This window comes from Lipomyces arxii (genome assembly GCF_038497795.1).
Source record: "Lipomyces arxii strain Phaff 12-163 unplaced genomic scaffold V1512scaffold_1, whole genome shotgun sequence".
NCBI lineage: Eukaryota > Fungi > Ascomycota > Lipomycetes > Lipomycetales > Lipomycetaceae > Lipomyces > Lipomyces arxii.
The window spans coordinates 1,275,297-1,300,718 of record NW_027117700.1 but is presented as its reverse complement, the minus strand read 5'-3'; the positions used below and the strand labels follow the sequence as shown (position 1 = coordinate 1,300,718).

Below are 25,422 nucleotides of genomic sequence, written 5' to 3'. Positions count from 1 at the left end.
ACCATTTCAAGTGACGTGTGAATCGTGTACCCCACCTAACCATACTAAAAAGCCGTACCCATAACGGGTTAGGGTCTTTAACTCCCAACTCGGGTCAAACTATCTCACTCTTTCTGGAAGAGCTTCACGATAAAGCTGGCACAAGAAAATGCTTAATTAATTGCCGGAACAAAGATTAAACAAAAATCACCAAGTTCGGATGTGATTGAATGAACCTAACTGTGGATAAATTTCAAAGTACGAGCACGACGCGGATAAAATTTTGCTTGCAAAACAGAGCATCTTACAAACATGATAGCTGCTGATGATTTAGTCGCGTTCGTTGTTGAGCAAATTGCGCTCGAAGGCATTCAAGGTACGCCCAGTTTGGAGTAGCCCGAAATGTGTTTGAACGCGTCTGGAAATTTGATTCGTTTCTGTGCGCGTTTGCTCCCGCGAGGCGCGAGTTCGAGTCTCAGTAATGGCGTTGTTATGTTACTAATATTGGTGTTAGGATGTACAGTTTCACGGTTGTGGGAAATTGTGGCCACAAAGGTTACAGATCTTGATGCCAACTTAAAAACTGTTGTTTGGAACTGGCTTCTGCTACAAAATAAACAAATATCTGTCAATATTAAGGAGAGCGATGATGATTTGGTATGACTGGTCTTAGTGACGTCCAACCTAGTTTCTAATTTTATGCGTAGAGGGAATTGACAAGTGCGGATAACGACAGGGCTGATCTGTCTCTGCTTCTTTCAAAGTATGGAGACTCACTGCGCATATGTGCTACTGAGGAGTGGCTATGGTTTTCTCTTACAGGGTCATCTAAAGAAGAATCAATGGTAGGATAATTGGACTGGTCTGTGACGACTGTTGGTAACTCTTTAGATTGGTCCTATGCCATTTAAGTTGTTGTGTGTCATTACTCGCACTCGAGAACATGGAATTAACGTTGTTGATCTTGCTCGTATTGCGAAGCAAGATCCACGCTCGATGACTAGCAGGGTAAAGGTTCTGGTTGATGCTGGATTGGTCAAAAAAATTTCGGTGGTGTTGAAGAAATATGGAAACACTTCGCTGATAATCAGCCTAAAATTCTTCAGAGAGGTACCAGTTCTTGATCCAAGCGAGGGTGTAGCTATTATCGACTATAATAAAATTCGACACAGAATTATGGACCTTCTTAAGCGGTCAAAAAATGGAATTCGACAACGTCACGATTTACGCAAGGAGCTGGTATGTTACATTTTATTGATGCTAGAACTATATTGATATGACTGTTAGGGACAATTTAATACTAAAGAAAAGATAAAACTTTTTGCTCGCATGATTCGTTCTTTGGAAGACAAGGGTTGTGCTCGCCGAGTCAGTGTTGTGAAGACTTCTGATTCAACTGCAAGAAAGCATCCATGCATACAATATGTAAAGGATCTAGACGATACCAAGGAAGACGAGGTGGACGCTCAAGACTACGACGAGGATAATGATCTAGATGTTCTTTCAGAAGATGACGATGGCGGGGTTGGGAACGACACGTTTGATCTAAGTGCTGGCGACAACTTCCAGGTTCAAGCGGACACTTCTGATGTCCTTGGTCCATCGTTTAATCGGTTCTTTCCCATTGAAAACCAAATCTACGATATAGTTTCATCAACAGGAGATAGTGGGGTATCGTCAATGGATCTCACGCGACAGTGTGTCGGTGTTGACTACAAACGCATGTTTTACACAATTCTGTTTAAATTTGGAGACGCATCCGGTAGCGATGGTTCGAAGACCCCGCAACCTCCGCACTTGGCACAATATGCTATCGTCCGCAATGTCGATTCTATGGCCAGACTTAACTACTACCGTTACTTCACTCTTCCCCACTACAGAACAATAACAGACAAACCACATGACGATATCTGGGGTGAATTCAGTCCACTTTCTTCTAAGAACAAAACTATTAGTAATTTTACTGAGCTTTCTAAACACCTGAATCGAAACCGCATTGCAACCGATATCGACATTGGGATAGATGCGCATGGAAATCGAGGTACATACAATTTTACATGCCATTTTTTGTTGAGCTAATATTTCAGTACCTGCTTGGCGGGGTGTTTCCGCGAATCTGACCAAAATCTCACCAATCAAGTCTAGTTCGACGCCGGGTCCTCCGGCAGATTCTGATAGCAAAAAGCGGCGAAGGCCACGCAAAGGTGCCGCTCCCCAAGTGGCAGATAATACTACTACACAGTTTTCCACTAACGTCATTGAACCTTCTGTACCTGCATCTGATCTTATCATAGATGCCGAGGGATCAATCGATTCTCATGATGCTGCCGTCGACAAATCTGTTTTAGAGCAGCAAAGTGCCGGTTCTCAGCACGATAGACCGACTTCAATTCAGAAATTATTTGAAATTGTTGTACCAAAAATACCTGCAAATAAGCCAACAGTACCCAAAGACAATAAACTTAAGAAAAGGTCTATTTTTTCCATTGCTGCATCTCAACGGCAAAATGCAATCTTGAAATTGTTGGACGAGAGTCAGGGAGTAATGGAGGGAGGAAAGAAATTGGCTGATGCTATTAAAAACATAATTGGAGATTCACTTTCAGGTCTCCTTGATAACCGTACAGTCAAGCGTGATTTAGATACGCTCATGAAGCAGAACAAGATTAGAAAGCTTTGTATAACTGCTAGTGATAAACAGGGGCTTCCGCTTACAATATTTCTTCTTACATACCCACATCTTACTGTGGAATCAGCTGAAGTTGCGCAATACACAGAACAGTTGATTTCCGAAAGGAGTGAAGCAAAAAAGATGAAAAAATTAGAAGTCATTGCAGATGACTTTTCATTTTACATCATGCCTGCGCAGTCAAAGGCACAACGGTTACGGATTGAAAGAATGGCTGAAAAATCTATGCAGGTCGCAAAGCTGAGCACCTCGCAGCAGCAAGCAGCATCCGACAGACTTCGAAGACGGGTAGCGGATGATAATACAAATACCAAAGGCCTATCTTTAGTTACGATCGGTAAAAAAGCTAGACTTCCACGTGTGTCGCCGAAGTCAATGCAGTCTAGTTTACCCCTTCAGCCGGCAGAACTTTTAAGTGACACGACGACCGCAAAGAATACGCTGAGTATAAGCGAGAGTCAGCTAGCTGCTAGTGCAACACTCAAAAGAAAGCGTAGTAGAAAAGCTTTTCCGGCTAATTCAAGTGACAATCCACTGGCTAAATTCGCACCTCGTGGCAAGAAACCGAAGACAACCACAAGTACTTCGTCGAAAAAGAAGCGTGCAGATACACTGAGAGAGCAGAAAGGCAAGTTTTGTTTAATCTGTGCTTTTAACAGTTCTAATCTTGTAGAATCTTTTCGACAAGCAAGGAGCTTAATTAGCCTTGGCAATAAGCAAATTGACGATATATTTAGAGTGGTCATCATCACTCGTTCATTTTATGGTGGATCGTCGAATAATATTGATTGGGACCGTGTCAGTGCTGCTCTGGGAGAGCACTATACTGTTGCGGTGGTGCATTCAGTATGGCCAAAAGTTCGAAAGGTATTTGGGGGTACTAAAGGAGTAGCATCGGGTGCAGATCGATGGGAACGGATTTTTTTGGAAGGCTACGAGGCCGAAAAGTTTCCGGCTTTTGATTTAAAGACGGTCGACATTTACAAAATGGCACAATACTGGCGCGAAAATGATGGCGATGTAGTGAAACACAACGACAGCGGGAAGTTTTTTGCCAACCATTTGCGAGACCGTCTGCTACAAGGCCACGAGTTTGTCCGCGACGAGCCTGCCCACAACTGGTTGGATAACGTTTTAATGGCAGTTTCTTCGGTAAAGTCGGAGGAAACTTTGGTTTCGGTGCCGTTTGCGGTTAATCAAGATTCAATGAACCCAGCCAGTATCTTTGCATCATCGCCGCTTGATAGTACAAAACAGCTTATAAAGGTCAGGGACTCATGAAGTGCACAGAGTCACAACGGCTAACATCTTTTATAGGCTATAGTTGCTGCGGAGGAAGCAGAGCATCAACCTGAAGCAGCAAAGGCATTATTGGACAAATTTGGCATTCAGCTGTGCGCTCAGGCTGTCAAAGAGATGGAAAAAGCTAGATCTTTGGTGTACATGTCTGGCGACTTGGAAAGTCGTCTACCAGGACGTAATTTTGCGTTTTCGGATCGCTTTAATTTTGCATTGCGACTTCGAACGAAAGAGGCGTCGTTTTCAAAGGCTTGCTTTTTCCGCGATCGATTGAAGAATGCGTTCTCTGAATCTAAAGGTATCATAATGTCTCGGTTGGCACCAGACAGTTCCATGATTTGCTTGCTAGATTTAGTGGCAAAGGAGCAAATTGAGTTAGTCCGCGTGAATGTGAGCGCTGGAAAATTGATGGACGGATATACTTCACGGCTTGTGGACCGAGAAAAGCTTGATTGTGATATTGTTTTGAAAAGCAATGCTGAGCACGAATTACCGCCGCTTCCAAGTCAAGATGTGGCATTTCCTGGAGTGCGAGACTACGAGCACCCGGAGCGATTTGTTCCAGGAAGTCGGTTGTGGGTCAACGTAACTGGAGAATTCAATCATGCTTGGTTCTTGAAAGTCGTCAATGCCGTGCTGCTAACAATCTCGCTTCGGCCTGGGATATCACCGTTCGAGCTTTGCCGAAAATTTTCCATTGCTTTAACGCCCGTGGAAATGCGTGACGTTTTGAACTGGATTGTTGGAAAAGAGCTTGTAATGTACGACGAGAGGAGAGGAGACGGGTATTGGGTTAAAGATGGATGGTACTGTTCTGAGACTACTTCACAGTAGATTGATACTGCAGGACCTTCATAATGTATTCTATAATAGGTGATAAAATTGTATACTATCGACTGTAATTTAGCCTCTCCCCTTGTTCGTCATCTTGTCCCTGTTCTTCTTCCTCTTCTACTTCTAATTCAGACTCAACTTCTTCGACTTCACTGTCTCCTTCTTCGTCATTTCTGTCGTCTTTGTCGTCTTCGTCGTCTTCGTCGTCTTCGTCACTATCTTCAATGTCATCGTTCAAACTCATGTGATTCATGTTTCCTTCTAACCAAATGTCGTCACCGTTCGCCTTTTTTGCTTCACGGTCGTTGTAGTCCTGTTCAATTTTTTCTAGCCATTCTTCTTGAGCTTTCATTACAGAATCAGCATCCGTGCATTTGCTATATACAGCAAGTAGATCCTTGTTCACTTGCAAGAATGCGTGCCCCCATGAAAAATGTGACATGATCTCGGCAGCCCAGTCGGTGTGCCCTGTGATTGCAAATGCAGCAGCAATGGCCTCCACACAGTTCAGTTTCCAAGGACGCCCGTAATTCACCGGATTAGTTGCCACTAAGTACGGTACTAGCACACATCAGTCACCGTAACGAATAAGCAAAAGTCTGTTACTTACACAGCCTCTCATGTCGGCCACCAATGCGAGACCATGGGATTTCCTGAACACGAGCCCATGAGCACTCTACGACAGCAGCGCCTTGTTCTTCTAGAATTTCTCGATCATATGGACAAACAGGTATCTTTCCATTTGGTCTAAAATAAAACTGTCAGTCAGGCATAAGTTCAAACATGCGCGGAACTCACGATATAACAATTCCCTGAAACTTTTGCCCAATTCTCAAATTTCGTATTAATCCTAGCCGAGCAAGTTTTTTCCCACTACACCTTTTCGGATCACATTGATCAAAGTCCTGTATACGTATCATAAGCTTCCAGTCGTACACAGCTCAAGTAGCATAATACTAACCCACATCGCAGTCTTCACCGGAAGTTTCTTGACAGTATCATTCTCAACCACAGCTTTAGTCTCTCTATCGCGAAACCGATTACCACTAGCAAAGTTCTTTCCTTTAGATGATCCGTGTCCTCCGCCCCGAGGCTTTCCGCTACTATTCCCTTTCCCCATGTCTGAGCATCTTATTTCTGCAACTCAATTAAGCCCAGGCATCCTAAAATCTTGAAATAAAGGCGTGCGGCTTAGAGGTACGTGAGCCGCGTAATCTTCAGGCCGGGTAATGTGGTCTTTGGGAATTACAGTCCGGAATTGGTGTCTGATAGATAAGTTTGAAGCTGCAGTTCTTCAAGGAACCTACGAGTACAAGCAGTAGATTCCAAGTTTTCTGGAGGTTCTTCGCAAGTCTTTTTTCAGCTGACAAGGATTGGCTAAGCAATGTCTTCGTATGGACGGTATTCCGACGCTTCGGACGGCTCGTCACGCAACGAGTCTTATACTGATCGATTCCGTGTACATGACACTTCACTGTCCTCGGCAAGCGGCGGATTGGCAGGAATGGCACGAGCTATTGCACCTGAAAGGTCTAGGCTTGCTCGTTTAATAGGTGTGCTATTTGTGCGACTATCATATCAATTGAGTGCTAACTCTTCGGCATAGATCGTGCTTGCGACCCCTCCAACCTGGAACCGAATTTGAGCTTGAATCTTGAGATTGCGGATTTAATCAATGAGAAGAAGGGAAACTCGTACGTGTGTTTGTTGTTATAACGTTAATTATGGTATTGATCGCGTTGTATAGTGCTAGAGAAGCGGCCACGCAGATCGTGAAACTGGTCAACAGTCGATCAACTTCTGTGTCGATATTGGCTCTTGCTGTAGGATTTTATACTAGTTTGCGATATTCAATTGTAGCTGACAATTGTTTTTAATAGCTTCTTGATATTTGTGTGAAGAACTGTGGATACCCATTTCATCTGCAAATTTCTCGAAAAGAGTTCTTGAATGATCTGGTTAGAAAGTTTCCCGAAAGACCGCCCCCTCGTACTACTCGTACGCAGCAACTGATTTTAGAGGCAGTTGAAGAATGGCGTGAAACTATCTGTCAGACTAGTCGGTATAAGGAAGATCTCGGTTACATTAGAGACATGCACCGACTACTTGCTTACAAGGGTATGTTTTATACGGCGAAGTGCAAACTTGTGCTAATATTTTGCTTCAGGATACCAGTTTCCCAAAGTCGATCGCGATGACGCTGCGGTGCTCAATCCATCTGATGTAAGGATTGTACAGTACGAACGGTATTGAAATATTGACTGACTGTGTGATTAGAGTATCAAGTCAGCGGAGGAAATGGAAGAAGAAGAAAGAGCAGCACAATCTGCTAAGCTGCAAGAATTGATCCGTCGGGGTAAACCGGCTGATTTGCTCGAGGCCAATCAGTTGATGAAGGTCATGGCTGGATACGACACTGCACATGCGACCGACTACCGTGCTAAAATGGCAGAAGATTTGGCGAAAATTCAGAGGAAAGCCAAACTTTTGGACGAAATGCTGGATGGTGTTCGCAATGGAGACGCCATCGGTCGACAGGATGCGTTTGAAGAGCTTTATACTGCGATCCGCAACTCACAGCCAAAGATTCAAAAGATTATTAGTGACGAAGGCGATGATGCAGAAGCAGTCACCAGGCTGCTCGCTCTTAATGATAATATTAACCAAGTCATTACAAAGTATGACACTGTCAAGGCCACCAGACGGTCAAACAGCAGCACGCCAATCTCAGGACAAAGTCGGGCAGGCTCGCCGACACGTACCCAGCCACAGCCGTCAAATGTTACTTCAGCAATGAATTTGATTGATTTCGATGACGAGATAGAAGTGTCTAGTTCAGCTCCAGCAATGTCTCCACAAGGAATTTTTTTATCCGCCTCGCCAACGCCGACGCAGCAGGTGCCTCTTTCACAAAATCCAATGGCAGCTCTGCGAGCGTCCTCACCTCAAGGTGCTGCGCCTCAGCAGTCGAGCACTGCTGCGATTATGGCACAGTTTGCTTCACCGTCGTTTGCCTCTACACCATCCCCGTCATTCATGTCAAGCTTGCCAAGCTCACAGCCGCAACCGATGAACTCGTTATTTAGCAGTGTGAGCCAAGCTCAACAGCAGCAGCCGATTGTGCAGCAGCAAAGTATGCCACAGTTTGGTTCTACGCCACGATTTCCCTCTCTTGGTCAGCCATTTGCTTCTCATACGCCGTCGCCTGGATCTGCATCATCACCTATGACTGCTCAACTTATGGCGCCTGTGCAATCGGTCACCCAGCCCACTCAGCAGCTGCAACAGCCTCCAGAACAGTCGAACTCAAACGCAAGCGGCAACCTTTTAGATTTAGACGGTTTTTTTTAACGGAATAGTCTGAGTAGACTGGCCAAATTTATGTATTTCACCTTTTTGACTGTAGCATTTAATAGTTACTGATTGATTGATGCCTGACATACAAGGTAAACAAAACTTTGTAACTTTTTGTGTGCAAATGCCAAAACTGTTTATTGTCTTCGAGCACTTTTGTCAAATGCCTCTTTAAGTCTATATTCCCTCAAATCGCCAGTTCGATCCATAGGTTTATTCCACTTTCCCCAGCCAGACAGACGAACAACCAAGCACGTCGCATTGTCATCCCCGCCAACATCTGCGGCAAACTGCACGACTTCTCTTGCAGCGTCTTGGGGAGTTCCTCTTGCGTATCCGGATCTGTAGCCAGTAGATGTGACGAGATCTACAATTTCTTGATCCGATGCAAACTTTGTTATGCCGTCGGAAACTATTACTAGGAACGGTTCCGAGCCACCAAATCCGTCAGTGGCAGTTTTGGAGCCAATAGTATAGGCCGACATATCGGGTTCAGCGGTCACTCCTAGTCGTTTCATGGCCTTGTCTCCAAATGCTCTTGTGTTTTCAACATTCCCAAACCGTTCTTCTCCGAAAGAGTCAGTGAAAAAACTTGCGGCATACCGTCGCAATCTCGCAGACTCGATGGGAGATGAGAGGTGGTGTGCGCCTGTTAATGCGTGCGCTTCGCCGTTTCTGTCGCTTATGATGCATTTCGTGTCGCCGACGTGGGCTATCGTGAGTCGTGCTGATGTATCTGCCCAGTACGGTTTGGTCGGATCATCAGTGTAAATAAAAACCGAAGTGCATGTAGATCCGGACGGATAATCCTGTTTCGTGAAATCGTAATCTGCTTGTAAAAATGCAAGAGGTACTCGGAGCATCAAATCACCTAGACCGGTCAGCTTATAGAACTACATTGATGTTCCGCCCAGTCTTACTGTCTTTGCTCATCATGCGACTGTATCGTGCGAGTTGGCCTTTCCATCTAGCCCAGTAGCCGCCGACATTGTCTTTCCATTCCTGTTCAATGCGGTCAATTGAATTCAGATCGCAGTTCTCAATGTAAGTCGCTAATTTTCGAGCCAAGAACTCGCTACACTCTGCTCCGCCATGGCCGTCAAAAAGTGAGTAGAAAAACATTTGTCTGTTGTGTGGTGACCGTTCTGATTTGGGCGCAAGTGAGGATATTGAGGGTACAGTCAACACTGACGCGGTATACCGGTCCTGGTTATACAGTCGGTTGACTCGAGATGTAAAATGGCCAAAATGTGTAGGTGCGTGCAGTAAAGGAATCCGAAGACGAGGAATTGCTTTTTGCGTTGACGGTATGGTTGTCGGCTCTGTTACATAGTAGGAAGTAAATCGTCGAGTTTGGACTCTGGTTCCGGACTTGCAAGACTTGACACTTCCTCGGTAGTTACTGAATTTAATAAAAAATTCTGATAATGGTTACGTCGTTCATACCAATAATGATAACTAGAACAAGCTTACTGTATGAATCAGCGATGGTCCAAACCAGGTTTACAGGTGTCTGCATTTTAGTATTGGCCTTCTTTAAAGCTGCGTTGAGATAGAAACAGTAGCCAAAAGAATGAAATTCAATTTGCAATCTTGACTGTAACAGCCATTATTGTAATGATCTAAGAATATATTGTTAAACCGGAGTCACCTGGCAGCAAATTGGGTGAATTGAGTATGGAGATGGGAGTGCACGGATTCCAAGGAAACGTACAAAGCGAATTTAATGTGAACTTCGAACAGCTTCGGGATTCTGTCGGAAAATATAAGAGCAGTTTGCGGTTTAAAATAATTATGATTTCTAACTAATAAATTGTGTACTTTACTGTATACATAAATAGTCAATTGAAATGCGTCCAATTTTACTAAAAGGAAGTGAAGTTGAAATGCCAGTAGATTTATAACGATAAGCTCATCATCCACCGTTCAAAGAGGTCAATTTCTTCGCGAAAACAAAAACTAAACTTGCTTTTTTCAGGAAAAAAAAAAAAAAAAAAAGATTCAATTTCATTCATTACTTTTTGGTTAGATTTTCTCTGTTTTTTTAATAATTTTATTATTTTATTTCAATAGAAAAAACCATTAAAGATCAAGCAAATTCATTTGTCAATTGAATTGGGACAAATAAAACGCCACGTGGAAGACGCGGCTCACGAAGGCACAGATCGCAATACTCGGAATAGACCCAATTTGTGACAGACATCATCCAATTGTCCTCTAGTAGAACAACCTGTACTTCTATCGATTTATTGGATCTTTCAAACACACAATGACTTCAAGGCATGGCAAAAGTTCACCAACAACCCGCCGGATTCTAAAGGAGGCAAAAGAACTGGCCGAGACAGACGGAGATATATGCGCGTTTCCTGCTGAGGTACGCGAGTTGGAATTTATTACCAGGTCTGACCTAATGCTTTTAAATAGGACAACTTATTTGAATGGCATTTTGTCATTCGGGGTCCTCCTTCCAGCCCATACGAAAGGGGGTTATATCATGGGCGGATAGATCTACCAAGCAATTATCCTTTAGCGCCTCCCAGTTTTAGATTTTTACAGGATACAGGAAGATTTGAAGTCAACCGTGAGATCTGCTTATCTATCAGTAATTTTCATGCCGAAGAATGGCTTCCTGCATGGGGTAAGCATTAACAAGCAAATGGATATTGGTGTCATGCTGACTTTAGCATGACAGGTGTACGGACAGCTTTAGTGGCACTGCGATCCTTTATGACTACATCGGCCGAAGGAGCAACCGGTAGTATTGATGGTGTTCCGGAATTAACCCGACGGGAAATCGCCGAGAAGAGCGGCAAGTTCAAATGCTCGCGTTGCGGAATAAGCAATGACGAATTGCTACTAGCCGTGGGCAGCACAGCAGTACATAGTAATAAAGATGTTCCAGAGTTAAGCTTTAACTACAAGGCAAGAGATCATAAGACTTCAGAGGAAAATACCGACGTTCCGACAGGCTTACGCGACCATAAGTCCGCCGATTCTGCGTCTACCGCATCTACTGCAGCTGTCACATGCTCTACGGAACTAGATGACAATGCACTGCAACCTGGATTTTTAACAAATAAATACTTTTGGTTGCTGTCTATTTTAATCATTTTCTTGGCGTTACGGAAGTTTTCATAAAAAGTCGGTATCCTCTTGCTGTAACTGGTTCATCTTGACAGAATCTTGTGCTTCAAGCACACTTACTATGCTGGTAATTGTCATTGGAAGTTTTCATGTAGATAGAAACAAGCGCGTCTTGATCTCAAATGCATTTGGAGTTCTTCGCATAGTCATTAGGCAATTGATCCTGCCTGCGTCTAATAGTTAGCTGACTCTGCTCAACGCTCTCTAAAATCACATTGGCACATAACATTTAAAAATTTGCAAAATGTTTTAGTTTATAGGAAATATGCTTAAAGACCACGCATGCAAGAGCGTTTAGAAAGGGAACGTTCAATTTAGAGTTTCGCTTCCTGGACGGGATATAAAGGTGGTGCTGGCGGCAAGCGGCTTATGATACGCACAATATTCAATCGCTGCATACACACATTGCTGCCTGAACTCGTCTCTGGTTCGAACTGGAGTAGTGCGCATAGGAAATACTGTAGCTTGGTATCTAATTGCCATACTTTGCCTGTTTGGCTGGAATTGATATCAGAATAACCAGCCATCGCTGTTTACTTATTTGGCAGTCAACTGTAGCTCAGGTATCAGGTTATTTCATAGTGGTCACTCTATCAGATTATTTCATAGTGGTTACTTTATATAGAGATTATGGCATTTTGGAAGAAGAATGACACTGCAGAGGATGAGTCTGCAGAGCCAATGGCTAACAGAAGCGACCGCATGAGTACTTTCAGCAATTCATATGAGCTCTCCAACATTTCCCCAGAGAACAGCTATTCCGGTGCACATTCTTCTGTATACGGGCAATCGTATGATGACAATGCGCCATTAAGGGAAAACGCACAGCCTTATGCACAGAACCCATGGGATCCATCGCAGAGCCAACATCTTCCGCCTGACATGCCTCCACCTGGATTTGTTCCCCACAGTGTACCGCCAATTGACGAACCTTTAATAATGCCTGAGTCACCTAAACAGAAGATACCGTGGTTTACTATTTTTGTTAGTGTTGTTCAAATCTGCGTGTTCATAGGTGAGCTCGTTAACATGCATCATTTAACGGGCAGTGTTATCCAGACTCAACCTACATTAAGTCCTATGATCGGGCCGTCAACTAATGTACTAATTAATATGGGAGCAAGATACTCACCGTGCATGCACGAAATCCCCGGTATAACTGACAGTAAAAGTCGAATGTTCCCATGTCCTAGTTCTACGACTGTGAACACCGACACTTGCACACTATCTCAGCTTTGTGGGATGGGTGGTGTAGGTAGTGATCCCAATCAAGTAAGATACCTGTATATTCAAATTCGACAATTAATCTGACTTGCTACAGTGGTGGCGTTTTATAACGCCAATATTCATTCATGCTGGTTTTGTTCACATCATTTTTAACATGCTTCTTCAACTTCAAGTAGGCGTACCGGTCGAAAGGCAAGATCTCTAGTACTTTTAATTGGACACATCACTAATGTATGCCAGACAAGTTGGCAGTCTGAAATTTGCATTTATATACCTGATGTGTGGTGTATGTGGATTTATTTTGGGAGGAAACTATGCAGCCGATGGAGTTGCGAGCACGTCAGTCTCTTTGCTTTCCCGTAATTTGCTCACGCTGACTGTAGTTTTAGTGGTGCTTCAGGTGCGTTATTTGGATTAGTGGCTATCACTATTCTCGACTTGCTTTTCAACTGGAAAATGTACGAACGTCCGAAGCGCACGCTGTTCTGGCGCTTCATTGAAGTATTGACATACTTCGTTTTGGGCCTACTTCCTGGACTTGACAACTTCTCACACATCGGTGGTTTCTTGATGGGTATCATGTTGGGAATCGCATTGCTGAACGGCCCAATGAAAATCAGAGCAGTTTCGCAATCTAATCCTGCAGCGTACTTATACACAAAGCCAGCAACATGGGGTGAAAGATTTACAAATTTAAGGCTGACATTTGTTGGACGACATCCTTGGTGGTATGCGTGGTTTGTATTGAGACTAGTCATGCTTGTCATGTCCGCGATACTGTTCTTTGTGCTGCTGCGTAACTTTTATAACGGAGGTGGGCATTGCAGCTGGTGTAAATATCTGAGTTGCTTGGTATGTTGGTTATATTGTCTACGTTGATCTTGTGCTAATCGGAATCTTTAGCCTATTCATGGATGGTGCGATGTTGGTAACTTGTCGACTTAAACCGACCTAGATGGTGATGCGTTTATTAAAAGGCATACGTGAATGATGCGCTTGTATTTTATTTCTTTTTCAGCGACAAGTTTAGACATTTGACTGTACATATACAATATTTACTCACTAAGCTGTCTGGTTTGCCTGCAGCATTGACTACTTTTACGTGTATGTAGCTCAGTAAGGAGTTGGAAACTACTTCTGCTGTCAAGTGAAGACTTAAAATTTAGCTGCATCGCAGTGTATATTTCATATAGCAATACACCGATTAAGACCTGAAAAAACTTTCCGCATACCAAACTGACTGGATGCTCTCCAATCGTAAACTAGCTGTGCACGTGACTTGTGATCGCGAAGACGAAAATTTGGCAAATCTACATCACTCGCAACTGAGCTCAGTGAATACATTTAGTCGATTAAGAGAGTCATTATAAGGTCTTAGCTTATGGTGTCGCAAAAGACTTGATTGATGGATTTATCGCTGGTGAGTATAAATTGATGGTCATGAAGACGTCTGCTAACATAAGCATTACAGGACCTTCTGGACCGACTGCGGTTTGAGAACATTGAGAAACGGAGGCAACTCTGTAGGTTCGTTTAGAGAACGATTTGTTTGGTTTGTTTTGCATACTTATTGACTTGACAGCGATGTTGTGAAGAGTCGCAAGCGCAAGCTGTCTGAGCTTTATTTTTTATCAAGAAGTCCGCTTTTACCCATCACTGATGAGATAATTGCATCTGAAGACGACTATCTTATGGCGTTTCTGGAGAAAAATGATCTCGAAAGGTTTGTGGATTGCTACGGTATTCCCTGGGCAGGATGTTAACATATCAGTGGACACGTCTTCGAGGAGTCATCTTTACCGTCAACTATATACACAAACAAACCAGTCAAAATTGACGCGGTGGAAGTCGATAACGTCTTAGCACATCAGCGAGCTCAGACTCATAGATTGAGTCCCCAGGACCAAGTCCGGCAGCTGAAGCATCTGGAACAAGACCAAAGAAATAGGCAACCTCTACAGAATACTGTTCAACAGCTGGTCAGCCCGACGGCAGTACATACACTTACGTCTCGGACGCCTCCAATAACGATGCCGAGCCCGGTCGAGCGCATGACTACTCGTGTTAGCTCTGGAGCCATTCGACACAAGTCTGTGAACGAGCTTCTGGGCACGACTCCGAAGCTGACTCCTCGGCGAGTGGCCAACGCATCGTCTATAGAGCCAGAGTTAGTTACAAATACAAAGTCTACACAGCACTTTATGACTCCGGAAGATCTACCGGTGAGGCCAGGTGTTTCGCTCGTAAAGATATACTATTCTATTCAAGCTTCACCACTCTCTTCTCTCGTCCCCTTGTCTCACAAGTCCTTAACGACCGAAAATTTTCTAACGTCCTATATGGAGTCCAAGCTGCTCAAGACATTTGCCCGAGTGGACGAACTAAAACGAGACGGCAAATGGAGTTTACGACAGCCTCAACGATTTCGGCCGCCGAAGCGTGCGAAGACTCATTGGGACTATTTGCTTGGGGAAATGCTTGTGACCGCGGAAGACTCTGCAAATAAGCAAAAGAATAAGGTTGCAAGGTGCTCAAACATTGCGTCATGGATACGAGATTATTGGACCTTTGGCAAAGATTTGTGCGTCAAGACTAGACCACCGCGAATTCTTTCTGACGAGGAACTAAGCGAAAGGATGTCTAGATCAGACATGCCAGATTCAAAAGAAAATGAATCAAACGGGGAGACGGAGAACGACCTAGCTCCGTCTGATTACCAGACTCAGCACTATAGTTCCATAGATCCCAATAAAGACGACTTGTTTAGAGATCCAATTGAAGATTTGCCAATTGTCTCGATCGGAAGGTTTTCAATGATTGCGAGTGACATAACCCCAGAGCGCATACAACAGTGGAAGCAGCGCCATTCTGAAGCAGACGCTCAGGATGTAAGTGCGATTCGAGAGCTTCATCCAGTGCCAGACAGTGAGAATAACACTCGCAAACCGTTGTTCATCAGCGAAAGCGCAAGACGTGGAGTGTACATTAAAGCGCCACCACCACCAAGCTTGAAGTATGTTGAGTTCGGTGTGCCGACAATCTGGCTCCCTCAAGACGACTCAAACCTGATCAAGCTTGCGAGCGAGTTTATGTACAACTGGGACGTCGTATCCGCTAATATGACTCTACGGCAATCATCTGGCTTCAACTCAAACATTGAACGACGGACAGCCTGGGAATGCTTTGAGCGGTGGATGCAACTAGAACCAAATTTTCAGACCACAGACCTGAGAGGTCCGTATGCGCGCGCGGCACAGGTTTGGTTAGAAGCAACTTCGCGCGCTCAGATGGTCACTAAACGAAGAATGGTGCCAATGGGCATTGGTCCAGATAACTTTCAGCGGGGCCAAAGACGATTACGCTGGGGCGGCATGTTTGAGGCTATTCGGAAGAGTATACGAAAACGCGAAAATGCTAGACGGTTTGGAAATACTCGTTGAATATTACAGTGTTATTGTATCCCGTTGCATATTAGATTATTGATAACTATTCAATGAAATTGTAAATTGCTTAGTATGTCTCTTCGGTGTAGATAATATCTTTACTTAAAACGGCCACCTTTTTGAAAAAGAAACGCCATTCCAATGGATCACCTTTTGCCTTGTCAAATGAAACCTCATAGAAGCCATTGTCAAGATCCGTACATTTGATTTTCCCACTCAGAAAACACTTTCGCCTGTCTTGCGCCGTAACATTGATCCAGAACGATTTGATGTCTGCTTTATCTCCTAGCTCACCCGTTGGGATGCCAAGGCTGTGCAAAGCACTAGACAGATGTGAAAATATGAGCGAAAACGGACTAGCAGAGTAAAATTTGTTCATTGTTGATGGCGGACAGATTTCACTAAATTTTGTTGCTCGTTGGGTGAGTGACTCTGGCAGTTGCGTCAGTTTGTGCTGCGAAAACTGTAGCAATGGTTGCATCTCTGGCACTTCTAAACTTCTCATAGACATTGAGGTAGACAAAGTTGCTGCGTACTTGTTTGGCAGCCCAATGGGTTGTGATTGCAACTCATGCACTCTGTGGAAGCTTCTGTCGGGAATAGCGTGAATTGTGTTTACTCCAACCACCGGTTGTGAACTTGACATGTACCGTTCTGACATTGGTCTAGTATCACTAGAAACAGTAGTGGTATCGGTCAAGTCAACACGCATGTTGAGAACCAGTCTTTCGGCCAACTCCAGAGGGTCCGCAATTTCCCCATTAGGTGAAATCAAGTGGTTTGTTCTTGTAAGCCAAGGATGTCGTTTCACGTTTAGCAAAGACATTCGGTCGTGAGGCTCTATTCTCATCATACTGCGTATCAATGACCGCACTGAAACTGGTATCTTGTTCCATGGGTAGTCATCAACATGGCCATCGGAGAGCTTATACCGAATAAAGTCATTGTCGTCATTAACAGCCCAGTCCCACGGCGTACAGCCACAAAGCAAAACAAACAATACAATACCGCATGACCATATATCTGCCAGGTCAGGCTCATACTGTGCATGAACCAATACTTCTGGTGCAGCATAAGGCGGACTGCCGCACACTTTCGACGCCGTCCGACGCTGGCCGCGGTATTGGTATAAAGCCGCAAAGCCAAAATCTGTAAGCAGAAGGTTACCATGTTCGTCCATTAAAATGTTTTCCGGCTTGATATCTCTATGTGAAACTCCCTTGGTATGTATAAACTCGACCGCACTAATCAGCTGCTGGAAGTACAGTTGACAAATGTCTTCATGCACGCCGACGTCAGGTTCAATTTTGTCAAATAAGTCGCCGCCCATAGCAGCCTCCATTTTAATCCATACCCAGCTCTCGTCCTCGCCTGAGCCAAAGAGGGACACAATGTTTTTATGCTGGGAACACAAATTATGGAGCATGATTTCCCGCATAAGGTCTTTGCGGTCTAAATCTCCCGCCTTTTTAGCAAACCGCTTGTTAATAAACTTTGTAGCAAACAGCTGCACGCCTTGGTTGTATGCGCGACATAAGTGGACACTATAAGTTCTAGATCAGTATGGGAGTACAAGCAAATGATTCAAATTAGTGAGGACTTACCTTGCGAATGCGCCCTTGCCGACAATGTGACCAACTTCAAAACCAACGCCTTTTGGCAACTGTGTAACCTCCATGGGGTATGCTGTTCAGTTTATTGACACAGTCGCGAGTCAAAAGCTGGTGGCGCGTGGGAGGTAACACGAAGTCACGCTTTTTTGTTTACATTCGATCGCCATGGCAACGACGTATCTACGTGTGAATATTCAAATTAGAGTTAAGCCCCTGAGCAAGTTCAATTTTTTTTTTTTGGCAGCGTTTTTTGGGAGTTTGAAAATATTCGAACTCTCAACTTTAGTCGACCCTAACACGGACAATGAGATCCAAACGAAAACACGAGAAAGGAGCGGTAAGTGTTGAAAAGCGAGTTGCTGTCAAAGGAACCCATGATGAAGTCAGGCCAGAAATCAAGTCCACGAAAGCTAAGCGATCTACTGGTGCTATCGCGCCGGTCCTGCGAGTTTTGACGGGATCTTACGAGCATCAACTGCTTTGCCTGTCGTTGGCTGTTGGTGTCGAATCTTTTGCGAGCAAAAAACTAGGCGACACTGATGAATTTTCAGAGTCCTCACTGCGAAACCTGTTCACACCTATATTCCATTTCTCACCGCACACCGCATCGATCCGATGCATAGCACATGCCAAAAGGTATCTGGTTACTGGAGGCAACGACGAGCATATTCGGCTTTACGATTTACAAAAACGAAAAGAAATCGGCACATTGATGCATCATGAAGGAAGTGTGACTTGTTTGGAATTTGTGAACTCGCAGAAAGACGAGAACGCTGACCAGGCTGACGCCGGGGTTTCTGGCAAGTGGCTTGTCAGTGGAGGCGAGGACGGCAAAGTACTCATTTGGCGAACAAAAGACTGGGAAGTTTTGGCAGATATGAAGGGACACAAAGGCGCGGTAAATGATATTTCGGTCCACCCGTCCGGTAAGATTGCGTTGAGTGTTGGGCGTGACCGAACACTGCGTCTGTGGAATTTGATGACTGCGAAAAATGCAAGTGTCATGAAAGTCGGCGGGCCTGAAGCTATCCAAGTGCGTTGGAATGCAGCTGGAGATAAATATGCAGTTGGATCTCAACAAAAGATTGTCGTCTACGATATGGTACGGCGGAATAACTGTTACTACAACTGGCGCTAATTTATGTTTAGTCTGCAACGATATTAAGCACAATAAAGCTGCCACATCCTCTATATAAGTTGCACTACGTTTCACTTGCTGATCGGACCGGATCCACGACAGAATACTTGGTCATATCCGATTCGACTGGTGCAATTGTGTTTCGGAATGTTTCGCAGGCGTCTGAAGAAGATATACCAGTCTCTTTTGAGCTCAAAGCGCACTCCGCTCGCGTTAAAGATTTTGAGTTTTTCACTCGATCACCCCCAGATATCTTAATTGAAGACAAAGCTGAAGCACAGCCAAAAATTACGTTTATGTGCAGTGTCTCATCAGACGGAAAGATCGTGACTTGGAACTTGAACACCAGGGTCCCGATAGCAATATATGAGACAAACGAAAGGTTAAATTGCTGCACGGTCGTGGCGGAAGAAGTCGAAAAATATGAGTCACGAAAATTATCTGTTGCCGAGGCTAGCGAAACAGAAGGCGAATTGGAAGATGGGAGTGAGGATGAAAAGTAATTACTCGTGTGACGTGCTACGACAATTTTGTCAAATCAGACTTGAATAATCATCTATAATTAAGGAAAATTCAAATCGAAAAAGACAAGCGATGCTAAACTAGATACGCTTCATCGAAGAACTAAAATTCTGGGTAAATGTCGGTCAACTCTCGTATTTTTTCAAGTATCATAGTCATTAGAATTACAGCTAGAACAAAATCAATCGAGTTTGACAATAGTGTCCTTTATGAGACTGATTTTGCATGGTTGTTGCCTACAGCGTTCGCAAGCGGCTATTGATCCCTAATATTGTTGAAGGCCCAGCGACAAAGTCTCTTCGAGCACAAACGCTACAAATTAAGTGTGACTACATTGAACTGGTGCCCGTGCTTTATGATTACTCAATTTTCATTTCTAAAACGCTACTAACCTGAATCTCTTCATACAGGTACATAATCTATCCTTTCCATTGATTCCTTGTTTGTAAATATTTATATAACCTTTGTACAGTTACCATCCCATATCGTAAACCCTAGCACATAAACACATCAAACTGAATGGAAAATACAAACGATCACAGCTTAAAAGGTATTTTCTAGGTGTTGGTCGCTTACCACCAGCTGCTCTGGCTGTTGCTGCCTCCGTTGTTGTAGGAAGAACCGCCATTTCCATAATAAGAATTGCCGCCACCATATGACGATCCACCTCCGTATGAGTTGCCACCACCATATCCATTACCACCTCCATAAGAGTTACCACCACCATAGTTATCGTAGCTGCCGCCACTGCCACTGCCAGCACCACCGCCGCGACGGTAGTCACGAGTACCGCCACGGCCACCGCTGCGACCACGACCTCTAGAAGAATATCCACCTTCGTTGGCGACAGCTTCCAAAAAGTCTGGAACTTCCTGGTTGGCTTCTTTGAGAATGTCAATAAGCTCCTTGACAACACCACGGTTTCCACGGTTGAAAAAAGCGGTGGCGAGACCAGTGTTACCAGCACGACCGGTACGACCGATTCTGTGAACATAGTCATCAATGTCAGATGGAAGATCGTAGTTGACAACGTGAGTAACATTTGGAATATCAAGACCACGGGCTGCAACAGCAGTGGCAACCATAATTGGGGTTCTTCCACTTCGGAACATCTCGAGAGCAGCTTCTCTCTCTCTCTGTGTACGATCACCGTGAATAGAAGTAGCAGGGAAGTTTTGATTGATTAAGAAATCGCACAGCGAATCAGCCATACGCTTTGTCTCAGTGAAAATAAGAGTAAGACCGCCTTTGTTAGAAGAAAGAATATCAAGAAGAACGGACCGTTTGTCGGAATCCTCGACATATTCGACCTTCTGGGTAATGTTCTCCGACGTGGAGCCCACGCGGCCAACAGAAAGAAAGATGTACTCCTTCAAAAAATCACGGGCAAGCATTTGAATCTCTCTGGGGAAAGTGGCAGAGAACATAAGAGTTTGTCTGTCTTTGACTGACGGCATGTCCTCACCATCAACAATTCTTCGAATTTGAGGTTCAAAACCCATATCAAGCATACGATCAGCTTCATCAAGAACTAGGTATTTTATGCTGGAAAGTGAAATACGTCCACGCTCCAAAAGATCAACCAAACGACCAGGAGTGGCAACGAGCAGATCGCAACCTCGCTCAATTTGGCGAAGCTGATTGCCAATATCGGCACCACCATAGACAACGCAAGGCTTGACCCATGATCTGTAGGCAAACTTCCGTGCTTCGTCGTAAATCTGCGAAACCAATTCACGAGTAGGAGCCAAAATCAAAGCAATCGGGAAAGCCTTTCGAGATCGGGAATAGTTGGCCACTTGCGACTCCTGTCGTGGACCGGATGGGCCTTGCTGCAACGCCTCGGAGAGAATTGGAAACAGGAAACCACCAGTTTTTCCAGAACCTTGAAATAAATCAGTATTAAAATTCTAATTGATGTTGCGGCAATAAGCATACCAGTTTGAGCACAAGCCATAAGATCTCGACCACAAGCAACAATTGGAATGGAGTATTTTTGAACCGGTGTGGGCTTAGTATATCCCGAAAGCTGAATGTTGGAGAGTAAAGTTTCTTCAATAGGTGGTGTAGTGAATGCACTGATTGGCTCCGGAACATTGTCTCCTGAAGCCTCGACTGGGATATCATCGTAGTTGTCAAAGTTGATTCCAGTGTTTTGTCGACTTCCGTCGTCGGGTGTGCCAAATAGCTTCTTTTCGAGAATAGGGTCACGCTGTGCAGGAATGTGGACACCATTCTCAAATCTACCTTCGTTGGATCGACCACCACCACCGCCACTACCGCGCGAACGATAACCATAGTCACTACGACCACCACTGTATCCGCCGCGGGATCCTCCATTGTTGTCAAATGCACGACCGCCACCGCTGCTATAACCAGAGCCGCCACCGTTGCCGTAGCCGCCACTTCCTCTACAGAGAATTGTTAGCATCACCGTATAAAATCTAAAAGCAAGACAGTTAGGTTAATCGCAACAGCTCGATAAGTTATCTCAATGCAGTCCATAGATAAATCAATCGCACAGATATACGCGTCGCGTCAAATTATATATGCGATACTTAATCAAACTATCCAAAAAATCTAACAGTCCTCTTCATGACAGCAACACATTTGTTACGAACCCCGTATTAGACGCATACCCATTGCTGTATCTAGAGTTTGACAAAGTTTCCAAACGTCGAGCGTGCGGATGCACATAGGCACTAGGCTGCGGGTTTGATGAAGCAGCATTCGGTGCTTGATTGTTTGCACCAGCGTCCTTATTAATGTTCATGTCATTAAATTTCTCTGAGATGTCAGCCATAACTGTAAATAAAACTGAAAAAAGTAATAAATAGTAAGTAAAAGTAGCAGTATTTGTTTGTTAAAAATGCTACACTAGAGCGAAGGAAAGAGGAAAAAAAGATGAAAAAGTTCGCCGCGCGGCGGTGTATAGTATGTATGGTTCGGCCGCGGCTCACACAATACAAGGGGTTAGTGTGTTCTACATCTAAGTGAGGGTTTAGTGTGATGATTTGTGCCACAGAAGCACATTCTTTCTAGAACTTAAGAATTCCTTTTGTTGAGAAACAAGTTTTTTATTTTTTGTTCTATAGCGCTCGAAGTATAAATCATATTATTCAACAACAGCTTCTCAAGCCTCAGCTACATGTACCGCTGTTACATCTATAAGTTACCCGGCTGACGATCTTTGTTGCTCTCATTAAAATACCCTTGCCCCATATCATCTCTCACTCTAATACTGGTAATGTCCTACATAGACCTACGTAGATTCTGGACATACATAACAAATTCTATATTGCAAAAAACATTTCCATCGATGGATATTTTATATTAATATCATTAGTCTCTAAAATATACTAAAAACTTTCAACTCCACTTTAGTTCACTCCGGCAACAATCTCACTGGCAGTTTGCAAACTGTCAACCATCTTCTGAACCTCCTTCCGTCTATTGACGGTGAAGTCAGACTCCTTCAAAAGCTCCTCAATAACATCAGACTTGTAAAGTTTCTCTAAAAGTTCGCGCTGCATCTCATCCTTCGAATAGAGCACAAGGTTAAGCATAATAGCCTTAGGAACCATGTCAATCATGGATCTCTTAACAATATTGAAGTACGAAGAAATCAAAAGCTTAATAACCTCAGTCTCAGCAGTTTCACGCTCAGACAATACTCCAGAAGCTTTCAACACAGCAGGAGGGGCTTCCATCATAGCCATTTTCTTCTTGTTCTTGGTCGCGAAGAACGAGTTGAAGAAGCCACCATTTTCGTCAAATCCACTGCCACCTAGAGTAGCCGGGCTCATAGGTTCCTTCTGAGGAATAGGCATTGGCTTTCCAGTCTTGGGGTCAACTTGGACCGGCTTGGAAGCGTTCATACGCTCACTGACGATTGCCATAGCACGGTGTCCGGACAAGAAGTCAGGATGGCCAGTATTGATGTAAGCTGACTCCATTGACACCAGGTCCCCAACAAGCTTGTTCGTGGGGACCAGAGAGGTCTTGAAAAATTGGATGACAACCGACAACAATCTATCCTTGAGAACAGGGTAACGCTTGAAAATAGGCTTCTGCAAAATCTGAGAAAGAATACGGACTAATTCATCGTAGACAAGGTTGACACACTTCAAGCTTGGCTCCTCGAATCGTTTGATCTGCTGCTTGACAATGACCTCAAACGCAGTTGTACCAACAAACAAGGCAGGTGAAGAACCGGAGGAGTTGTACAGGATCGTTCGAATATCAACATCCTTAACCTGATCGAACGGATCAACAGACTTAACACCGTTGGAGTACAGCTCGTGGAAAACGAACGAAATACGTGCACCACCTGACAATTCAAGACTAGAGAGTTCTTGCGAGTTACCATCAAGAATGGTACGATATTCGTTGCAGAACTCGGTGATAACGTTGAGAACAATGTTCGATGAAGAACCAAGTGTGTTGTCTCCAAGCGAGTGAAGCTCAGCCAAATACTTAGAAAGAGTGCTTTGGATACGTTGCTTGATATCTGGCAGAGTAGCCTTGATGTGATGCATAAGAATCATGTTGAGCTTGCGGGCAAGGAAAGGAGTACCACAATACTGTGCTTTGGCGCGATATGAAGCATGGTTCTCAAAAAACTCACGTTCGTGCTCAAGAGCGGAAGTAATGGCCTTGCCTTGCTCAATATCACGTTGACCTCTGTTGATAACTGGAACATAACCAAGTCTGAGAGGAATAACTCTGCCGGCTAAAATATCGACAACATCAGTTCCTTGGTCCATAAGATCAACCTTGGTCAGAACACCGATTGTTCGGGTACCTAGCCCAGTGAGTAGATGCCTTTTTCACTTATGACCACAATTGCATACCTTCTGGGTCCACCTCGCGGGCCAGCTTAAGACCATCTGAATTAGCCAAATCAGTGTTCGCGGCTGTGACAGCTAGGATGATGGCATTTGGCTTAGTAATGTACTTCAAAACCATCTCCTTAATCTGTCTCTCAATATCTTTTGGCTGATCACCGACAGGAACCTTTGTGAGACCGGGGAGATCGACCAAAGTGAGAGTCAAAACATTTGGAGAAAAGATTCGCAAGTTAATTGGGTTAGAAGAAATTCCAGCATTCTTTCCTGTCTTTGACTCGGTTTCGGACACAATTTCGTCACGAATCCGGCTAAAGTCATAGATCTTCTGACCAGGAAGATGAAGAAATTCACCCCATTCGTCGCCTTCAGAAGTTTCGCTTGTTCCGTTAGACTGTGGCTTTGGTCTGTTGATCAATTGAAGAACCTACAAATGTCAGTAAATCGACCAAAGAGAATGCATTTTTATTAAGTTGACATACCAATGGTCGTCGAGTCACAATTCCGGTACCTGTATTACCACAAAGCAATTAGTTTTCAAACTTCGACAATCGCATAATTCGTTAGAATTCCGTACCTCTAGGCAAGAAATCGCGTCCAACAATATTCTCAAGCACGGAAGACTTTCCAGATGATTGTGAGCCAACAACGGTAATCTGAGGCAAATCGATTGGGTTCGAAGTAGGACCTAAAGTTGCAAACGCGTCCTGTACAAGTGTCGTTAGCAATTTCCTGATAAATACGCTTCCACAGTCATCGGTCTTGCTCCTTGTGCCAATTGCATCCAATCCAATGCTGTTGATCTAATTCTCTCCGTCCAATGCGTCGCAAAAGTCCAGTAGATGACATCTAACCAGCATCGACAATATTTACACACTGTGGCTCACAATAACATAATCGTAGCTATTGACGGAGTTGACCAGCTGTAGAAACGGCCGCACAAAAAGAAGCTCAGAAGTAGGGGCAAGATAGTGTATAGTACTAACCTGAAGACGATTGACAGTAGAAATAAGATGCTGATCCATGATGACAACTGAGAACACTTTACAGAAAACAAAGAGGACCTAAGAAATTGGTGGAGAGTGGTGGATTGTATCTATCCTTACTGTGAGCGGCGAGAAGCGGCCATAGCCCTAGTCAGAATGCAGACTGCGTACTGCGTACTGTTCAGAACAGTCGCAGTAAATTTAGTCACTAAAGTTAAATAGTTCTAATCTGGGTACAGGCGTATTTCGCCGCCGGCTTCGCACATTCGTTCGGTATCTACTTTCGTGCCTTAACCCCTACCCACCCGCCACCCGTCCCTGCTTATCGCTTCCATTGAGCAACTCTT

At 44.1% G+C, this 25,422-nt stretch overlaps 11 protein-coding genes across 11 annotated transcripts; 6 read left to right on the top strand and 5 right to left on the bottom strand.

Moving 5' to 3' along the window:
- Positions 1-115: 115 nt before the first annotated feature.
- Positions 116-5,005, top strand: V1512DRAFT_257082 (uncharacterized protein). Its single transcript, XM_066915154.1, has 8 exons — positions 116-355; positions 494-636; positions 687-824; positions 871-1,218; positions 1,267-2,020; positions 2,067-3,296; positions 3,342-3,934; positions 3,986-5,005. Exons 1-8 carry the CDS (start codon positions 292-294, stop codon positions 4,799-4,801), a joined length of 4,086 nt encoding a protein of 1,361 aa, XP_066774541.1. The 5' UTR covers positions 116-291; the 3' UTR covers positions 4,802-5,005.
- V1512DRAFT_273650 (uncharacterized protein) lies at positions 4,823-5,961 on the bottom strand. Its single transcript, XM_066917738.1, has 4 exons — positions 5,763-5,961; positions 5,600-5,706; positions 5,412-5,548; positions 4,823-5,362 (listed from the first exon to the last, which is right to left on the bottom strand). The coding sequence occupies exons 1-4, from the start codon at positions 5,919-5,921 to the stop codon at positions 4,857-4,859; spliced, it is 909 nt and encodes a 302-aa protein (XP_066774540.1). The 5' UTR covers positions 5,922-5,961; the 3' UTR covers positions 4,823-4,856.
- Positions 5,962-6,185: 224 nt separating this feature from the next.
- V1512DRAFT_273649 (VHS domain-containing protein) lies at positions 6,186-8,152 on the top strand (the record flags this gene model as incomplete). The annotated part of the gene is made up of 6 exons (XM_066917737.1): positions 6,186-6,354; positions 6,408-6,495; positions 6,549-6,624; positions 6,682-6,919; positions 6,969-7,024; positions 7,079-8,152. The coding sequence occupies 6 exons, from the start codon at positions 6,186-6,188 to the stop codon at positions 8,150-8,152; spliced, it is 1,701 nt and encodes a 566-aa protein (XP_066774539.1).
- On the bottom strand, positions 7,900-9,936 carry V1512DRAFT_219364 (phosphatase 2C-like domain-containing protein). Its single transcript, XM_066913658.1, has 3 exons — positions 9,629-9,936; positions 9,076-9,576; positions 7,900-9,026 (listed from the first exon to the last, which is right to left on the bottom strand). The coding sequence occupies exons 1-3, from the start codon at positions 9,672-9,674 to the stop codon at positions 8,293-8,295; spliced, it is 1,281 nt and encodes a 426-aa protein (XP_066774538.1). The 5' UTR covers positions 9,675-9,936; the 3' UTR covers positions 7,900-8,292.
- Positions 9,937-10,273: 337 nt separating this feature from the next.
- On the top strand, positions 10,274-11,526 carry V1512DRAFT_273647 (ubiquitin-conjugating enzyme/RWD-like protein). The gene is made up of 3 exons (XM_066917736.1): positions 10,274-10,529; positions 10,580-10,793; positions 10,848-11,526. Exons 1-3 carry the CDS (start codon positions 10,425-10,427, stop codon positions 11,291-11,293), a joined length of 765 nt encoding a protein of 254 aa, XP_066774537.1. The 5' UTR covers positions 10,274-10,424; the 3' UTR covers positions 11,294-11,526.
- Positions 11,527-11,681: 155 nt separating this feature from the next.
- Positions 11,682-13,799, top strand: V1512DRAFT_273646 (uncharacterized protein). The gene is made up of 5 exons (XM_066917735.1): positions 11,682-12,571; positions 12,621-12,718; positions 12,767-12,865; positions 12,916-13,378; positions 13,430-13,799. The coding sequence occupies exons 1-5, from the start codon at positions 11,930-11,932 to the stop codon at positions 13,469-13,471; spliced, it is 1,344 nt and encodes a 447-aa protein (XP_066774536.1). The 5' UTR covers positions 11,682-11,929; the 3' UTR covers positions 13,472-13,799.
- Positions 13,800-16,042, top strand: V1512DRAFT_257066 (uncharacterized protein). Its single transcript, XM_066915153.1, has 4 exons — positions 13,800-13,946; positions 13,998-14,053; positions 14,109-14,249; positions 14,298-16,042. Exons 1-4 carry the CDS (start codon positions 13,932-13,934, stop codon positions 15,964-15,966), a joined length of 1,881 nt encoding a protein of 626 aa, XP_066774535.1. The 5' UTR covers positions 13,800-13,931; the 3' UTR covers positions 15,967-16,042.
- V1512DRAFT_257065 (kinase-like domain-containing protein) lies at positions 15,976-17,730 on the bottom strand. Its single transcript, XM_066915152.1, has 2 exons — positions 17,574-17,730; positions 15,976-17,513 (listed from the first exon to the last, which is right to left on the bottom strand). The coding sequence occupies exons 1-2, from the start codon at positions 17,645-17,647 to the stop codon at positions 16,037-16,039; spliced, it is 1,551 nt and encodes a 516-aa protein (XP_066774534.1). The 5' UTR covers positions 17,648-17,730; the 3' UTR covers positions 15,976-16,036.
- On the top strand, positions 17,508-19,706 carry V1512DRAFT_219350 (WD40-repeat-containing domain protein). Its single transcript, XM_066913657.1, has 2 exons — positions 17,508-18,684; positions 18,732-19,706. Exons 1-2 carry the CDS (start codon positions 17,887-17,889, stop codon positions 19,221-19,223), a joined length of 1,290 nt encoding a protein of 429 aa, XP_066774533.1. The 5' UTR covers positions 17,508-17,886; the 3' UTR covers positions 19,224-19,706.
- V1512DRAFT_257063 (ATP-dependent RNA helicase) lies at positions 19,595-22,124 on the bottom strand. The gene is made up of 3 exons (XM_066915151.1): positions 21,864-22,124; positions 21,181-21,653; positions 19,595-21,127 (listed from the first exon to the last, which is right to left on the bottom strand). Exons 1-3 carry the CDS (start codon positions 22,043-22,045, stop codon positions 19,815-19,817), a joined length of 1,968 nt encoding a protein of 655 aa, XP_066774532.1. The 5' UTR covers positions 22,046-22,124; the 3' UTR covers positions 19,595-19,814.
- Positions 22,125-22,522: 398 nt separating this feature from the next.
- V1512DRAFT_232804 (Dynamin central region-domain-containing protein) lies at positions 22,523-25,307 on the bottom strand. The gene is made up of 5 exons (XM_066914022.1): positions 25,076-25,307; positions 24,667-24,796; positions 24,572-24,600; positions 24,096-24,516; positions 22,523-24,046 (listed from the first exon to the last, which is right to left on the bottom strand). Exons 1-5 carry the CDS (start codon positions 25,112-25,114, stop codon positions 22,623-22,625), a joined length of 2,043 nt encoding a protein of 680 aa, XP_066774531.1. The 5' UTR covers positions 25,115-25,307; the 3' UTR covers positions 22,523-22,622.
- Positions 25,308-25,422: the final 115 nt, after the last annotated feature.

Excerpts from the sequence above, each read along its gene's own strand:
- V1512DRAFT_257082 (XM_066915154.1), top strand. The coding sequence starts at position 292 with ATGATAGCTGCTGATGATTTAGTCGCGTTCGTTGTTGAGCAAATTGCG. Across the intron at positions 1,219-1,266 it reads ACGATTTACGCAAGGAGCTG|GGACAATTTAATACTAAAGA; the intron begins GTATGTTACATT and ends TATGACTGTTAG. Across the intron at positions 3,297-3,341 it reads TACACTGAGAGAGCAGAAAG|AATCTTTTCGACAAGCAAGG; the intron begins GCAAGTTTTGTT and ends CTAATCTTGTAG.
- V1512DRAFT_273650 (XM_066917738.1), bottom strand. The coding sequence starts at position 5,921 with ATGGGGAAAGGGAATAGTAGCGGAAAGCCTCGGGGCGGAGGACACGGA. Across the intron at positions 5,707-5,762 it reads CGGTGAAGACTGCGATGTGG|GACTTTGATCAATGTGATCC; the intron begins GTTAGTATTATG and ends ATACGTATACAG. Across the intron at positions 5,549-5,599 it reads TTTCAGGGAATTGTTATATC|ACCAAATGGAAAGATACCTG; the intron begins GTGAGTTCCGCG and ends GTTTTATTTTAG.
- V1512DRAFT_219364 (XM_066913658.1), bottom strand. The coding sequence starts at position 9,674 with ATGCAGACACCTGTAAACCTGGTTTGGACCATCGCTGATTCATACA. Across the intron at positions 9,577-9,628 it reads GACCATCGCTGATTCATACA|AATTTTTTATTAAATTCAGT; the intron begins GTAAGCTTGTTC and ends AACCATTATCAG. Across the intron at positions 9,027-9,075 it reads TCGCATGATGAGCAAAGACA|GTGATTTGATGCTCCGAGTA; the intron begins GTAAGACTGGGC and ends TGACCGGTCTAG.
- V1512DRAFT_273647 (XM_066917736.1), top strand. The coding sequence starts at position 10,425 with ATGACTTCAAGGCATGGCAAAAGTTCACCAACAACCCGCCGGATTCTA. Across the intron at positions 10,530-10,579 it reads TATGCGCGTTTCCTGCTGAG|GACAACTTATTTGAATGGCA; the intron begins GTACGCGAGTTG and ends GCTTTTAAATAG. Across the intron at positions 10,794-10,847 it reads AGAATGGCTTCCTGCATGGG|GTGTACGGACAGCTTTAGTG; the intron begins GTAAGCATTAAC and ends TTAGCATGACAG.
- V1512DRAFT_273646 (XM_066917735.1), top strand. The coding sequence starts at position 11,930 with ATGGCATTTTGGAAGAAGAATGACACTGCAGAGGATGAGTCTGCAGAG. Across the intron at positions 12,866-12,915 it reads GCCGATGGAGTTGCGAGCAC|TGGTGCTTCAGGTGCGTTAT; the intron begins GTCAGTCTCTTT and ends CTGTAGTTTTAG. Across the intron at positions 13,379-13,429 it reads GTAAATATCTGAGTTGCTTG|CCTATTCATGGATGGTGCGA; the intron begins GTATGTTGGTTA and ends CGGAATCTTTAG.
- V1512DRAFT_257066 (XM_066915153.1), top strand. Across the intron at positions 14,054-14,108 it reads AAACGGAGGCAACTCTGTAG|CGATGTTGTGAAGAGTCGCA; the intron begins GTTCGTTTAGAG and ends TTGACTTGACAG. Across the intron at positions 14,250-14,297 it reads GAGAAAAATGATCTCGAAAG|TGGACACGTCTTCGAGGAGT; the intron begins GTTTGTGGATTG and ends TTAACATATCAG.
- V1512DRAFT_257065 (XM_066915152.1), bottom strand. The coding sequence starts at position 17,647 with ATGGAGGTTACACAGTTGCCAAAAGGCGTTGGTTTTGAAGTTGGTCAC. Across the intron at positions 17,514-17,573 it reads GGCAAGGGCGCATTCGCAAG|TGTCCACTTATGTCGCGCAT; the intron begins GTAAGTCCTCAC and ends TAGAACTTATAG.
- V1512DRAFT_219350 (XM_066913657.1), top strand. The coding sequence starts at position 17,887 with ATGAGATCCAAACGAAAACACGAGAAAGGAGCGGTAAGTGTTGAAAAG. Across the intron at positions 18,685-18,731 it reads AGATTGTCGTCTACGATATG|TCTGCAACGATATTAAGCAC; the intron begins GTACGGCGGAAT and ends ATTTATGTTTAG.
- V1512DRAFT_257063 (XM_066915151.1), bottom strand. The coding sequence starts at position 22,045 with ATGGCTGACATCTCAGAGAAATTTAATGACATGAACATTAATAAGGAC. Across the intron at positions 21,654-21,863 it reads GGGTATGCGTCTAATACGGG|AGGAAGTGGCGGCTACGGCA; the intron begins GTTCGTAACAAA and ends AATTCTCTGTAG. Across the intron at positions 21,128-21,180 it reads TATGGCTTGTGCTCAAACTG|GTTCTGGAAAAACTGGTGGT; the intron begins GTATGCTTATTG and ends ATTTATTTCAAG.
- V1512DRAFT_232804 (XM_066914022.1), bottom strand. The coding sequence starts at position 25,114 with ATGGATCAGCATCTTATTTCTACTGTCAATCGTCTTCAG. Across the intron at positions 24,797-25,075 it reads CTACTGTCAATCGTCTTCAG|GACGCGTTTGCAACTTTAGG; the intron begins GTTAGTACTATA and ends ACACTTGTACAG. Across the intron at positions 24,601-24,666 it reads ACGCGATTTCTTGCCTAGAG|GTACCGGAATTGTGACTCGA; the intron begins GTACGGAATTCT and ends GTGGTAATACAG.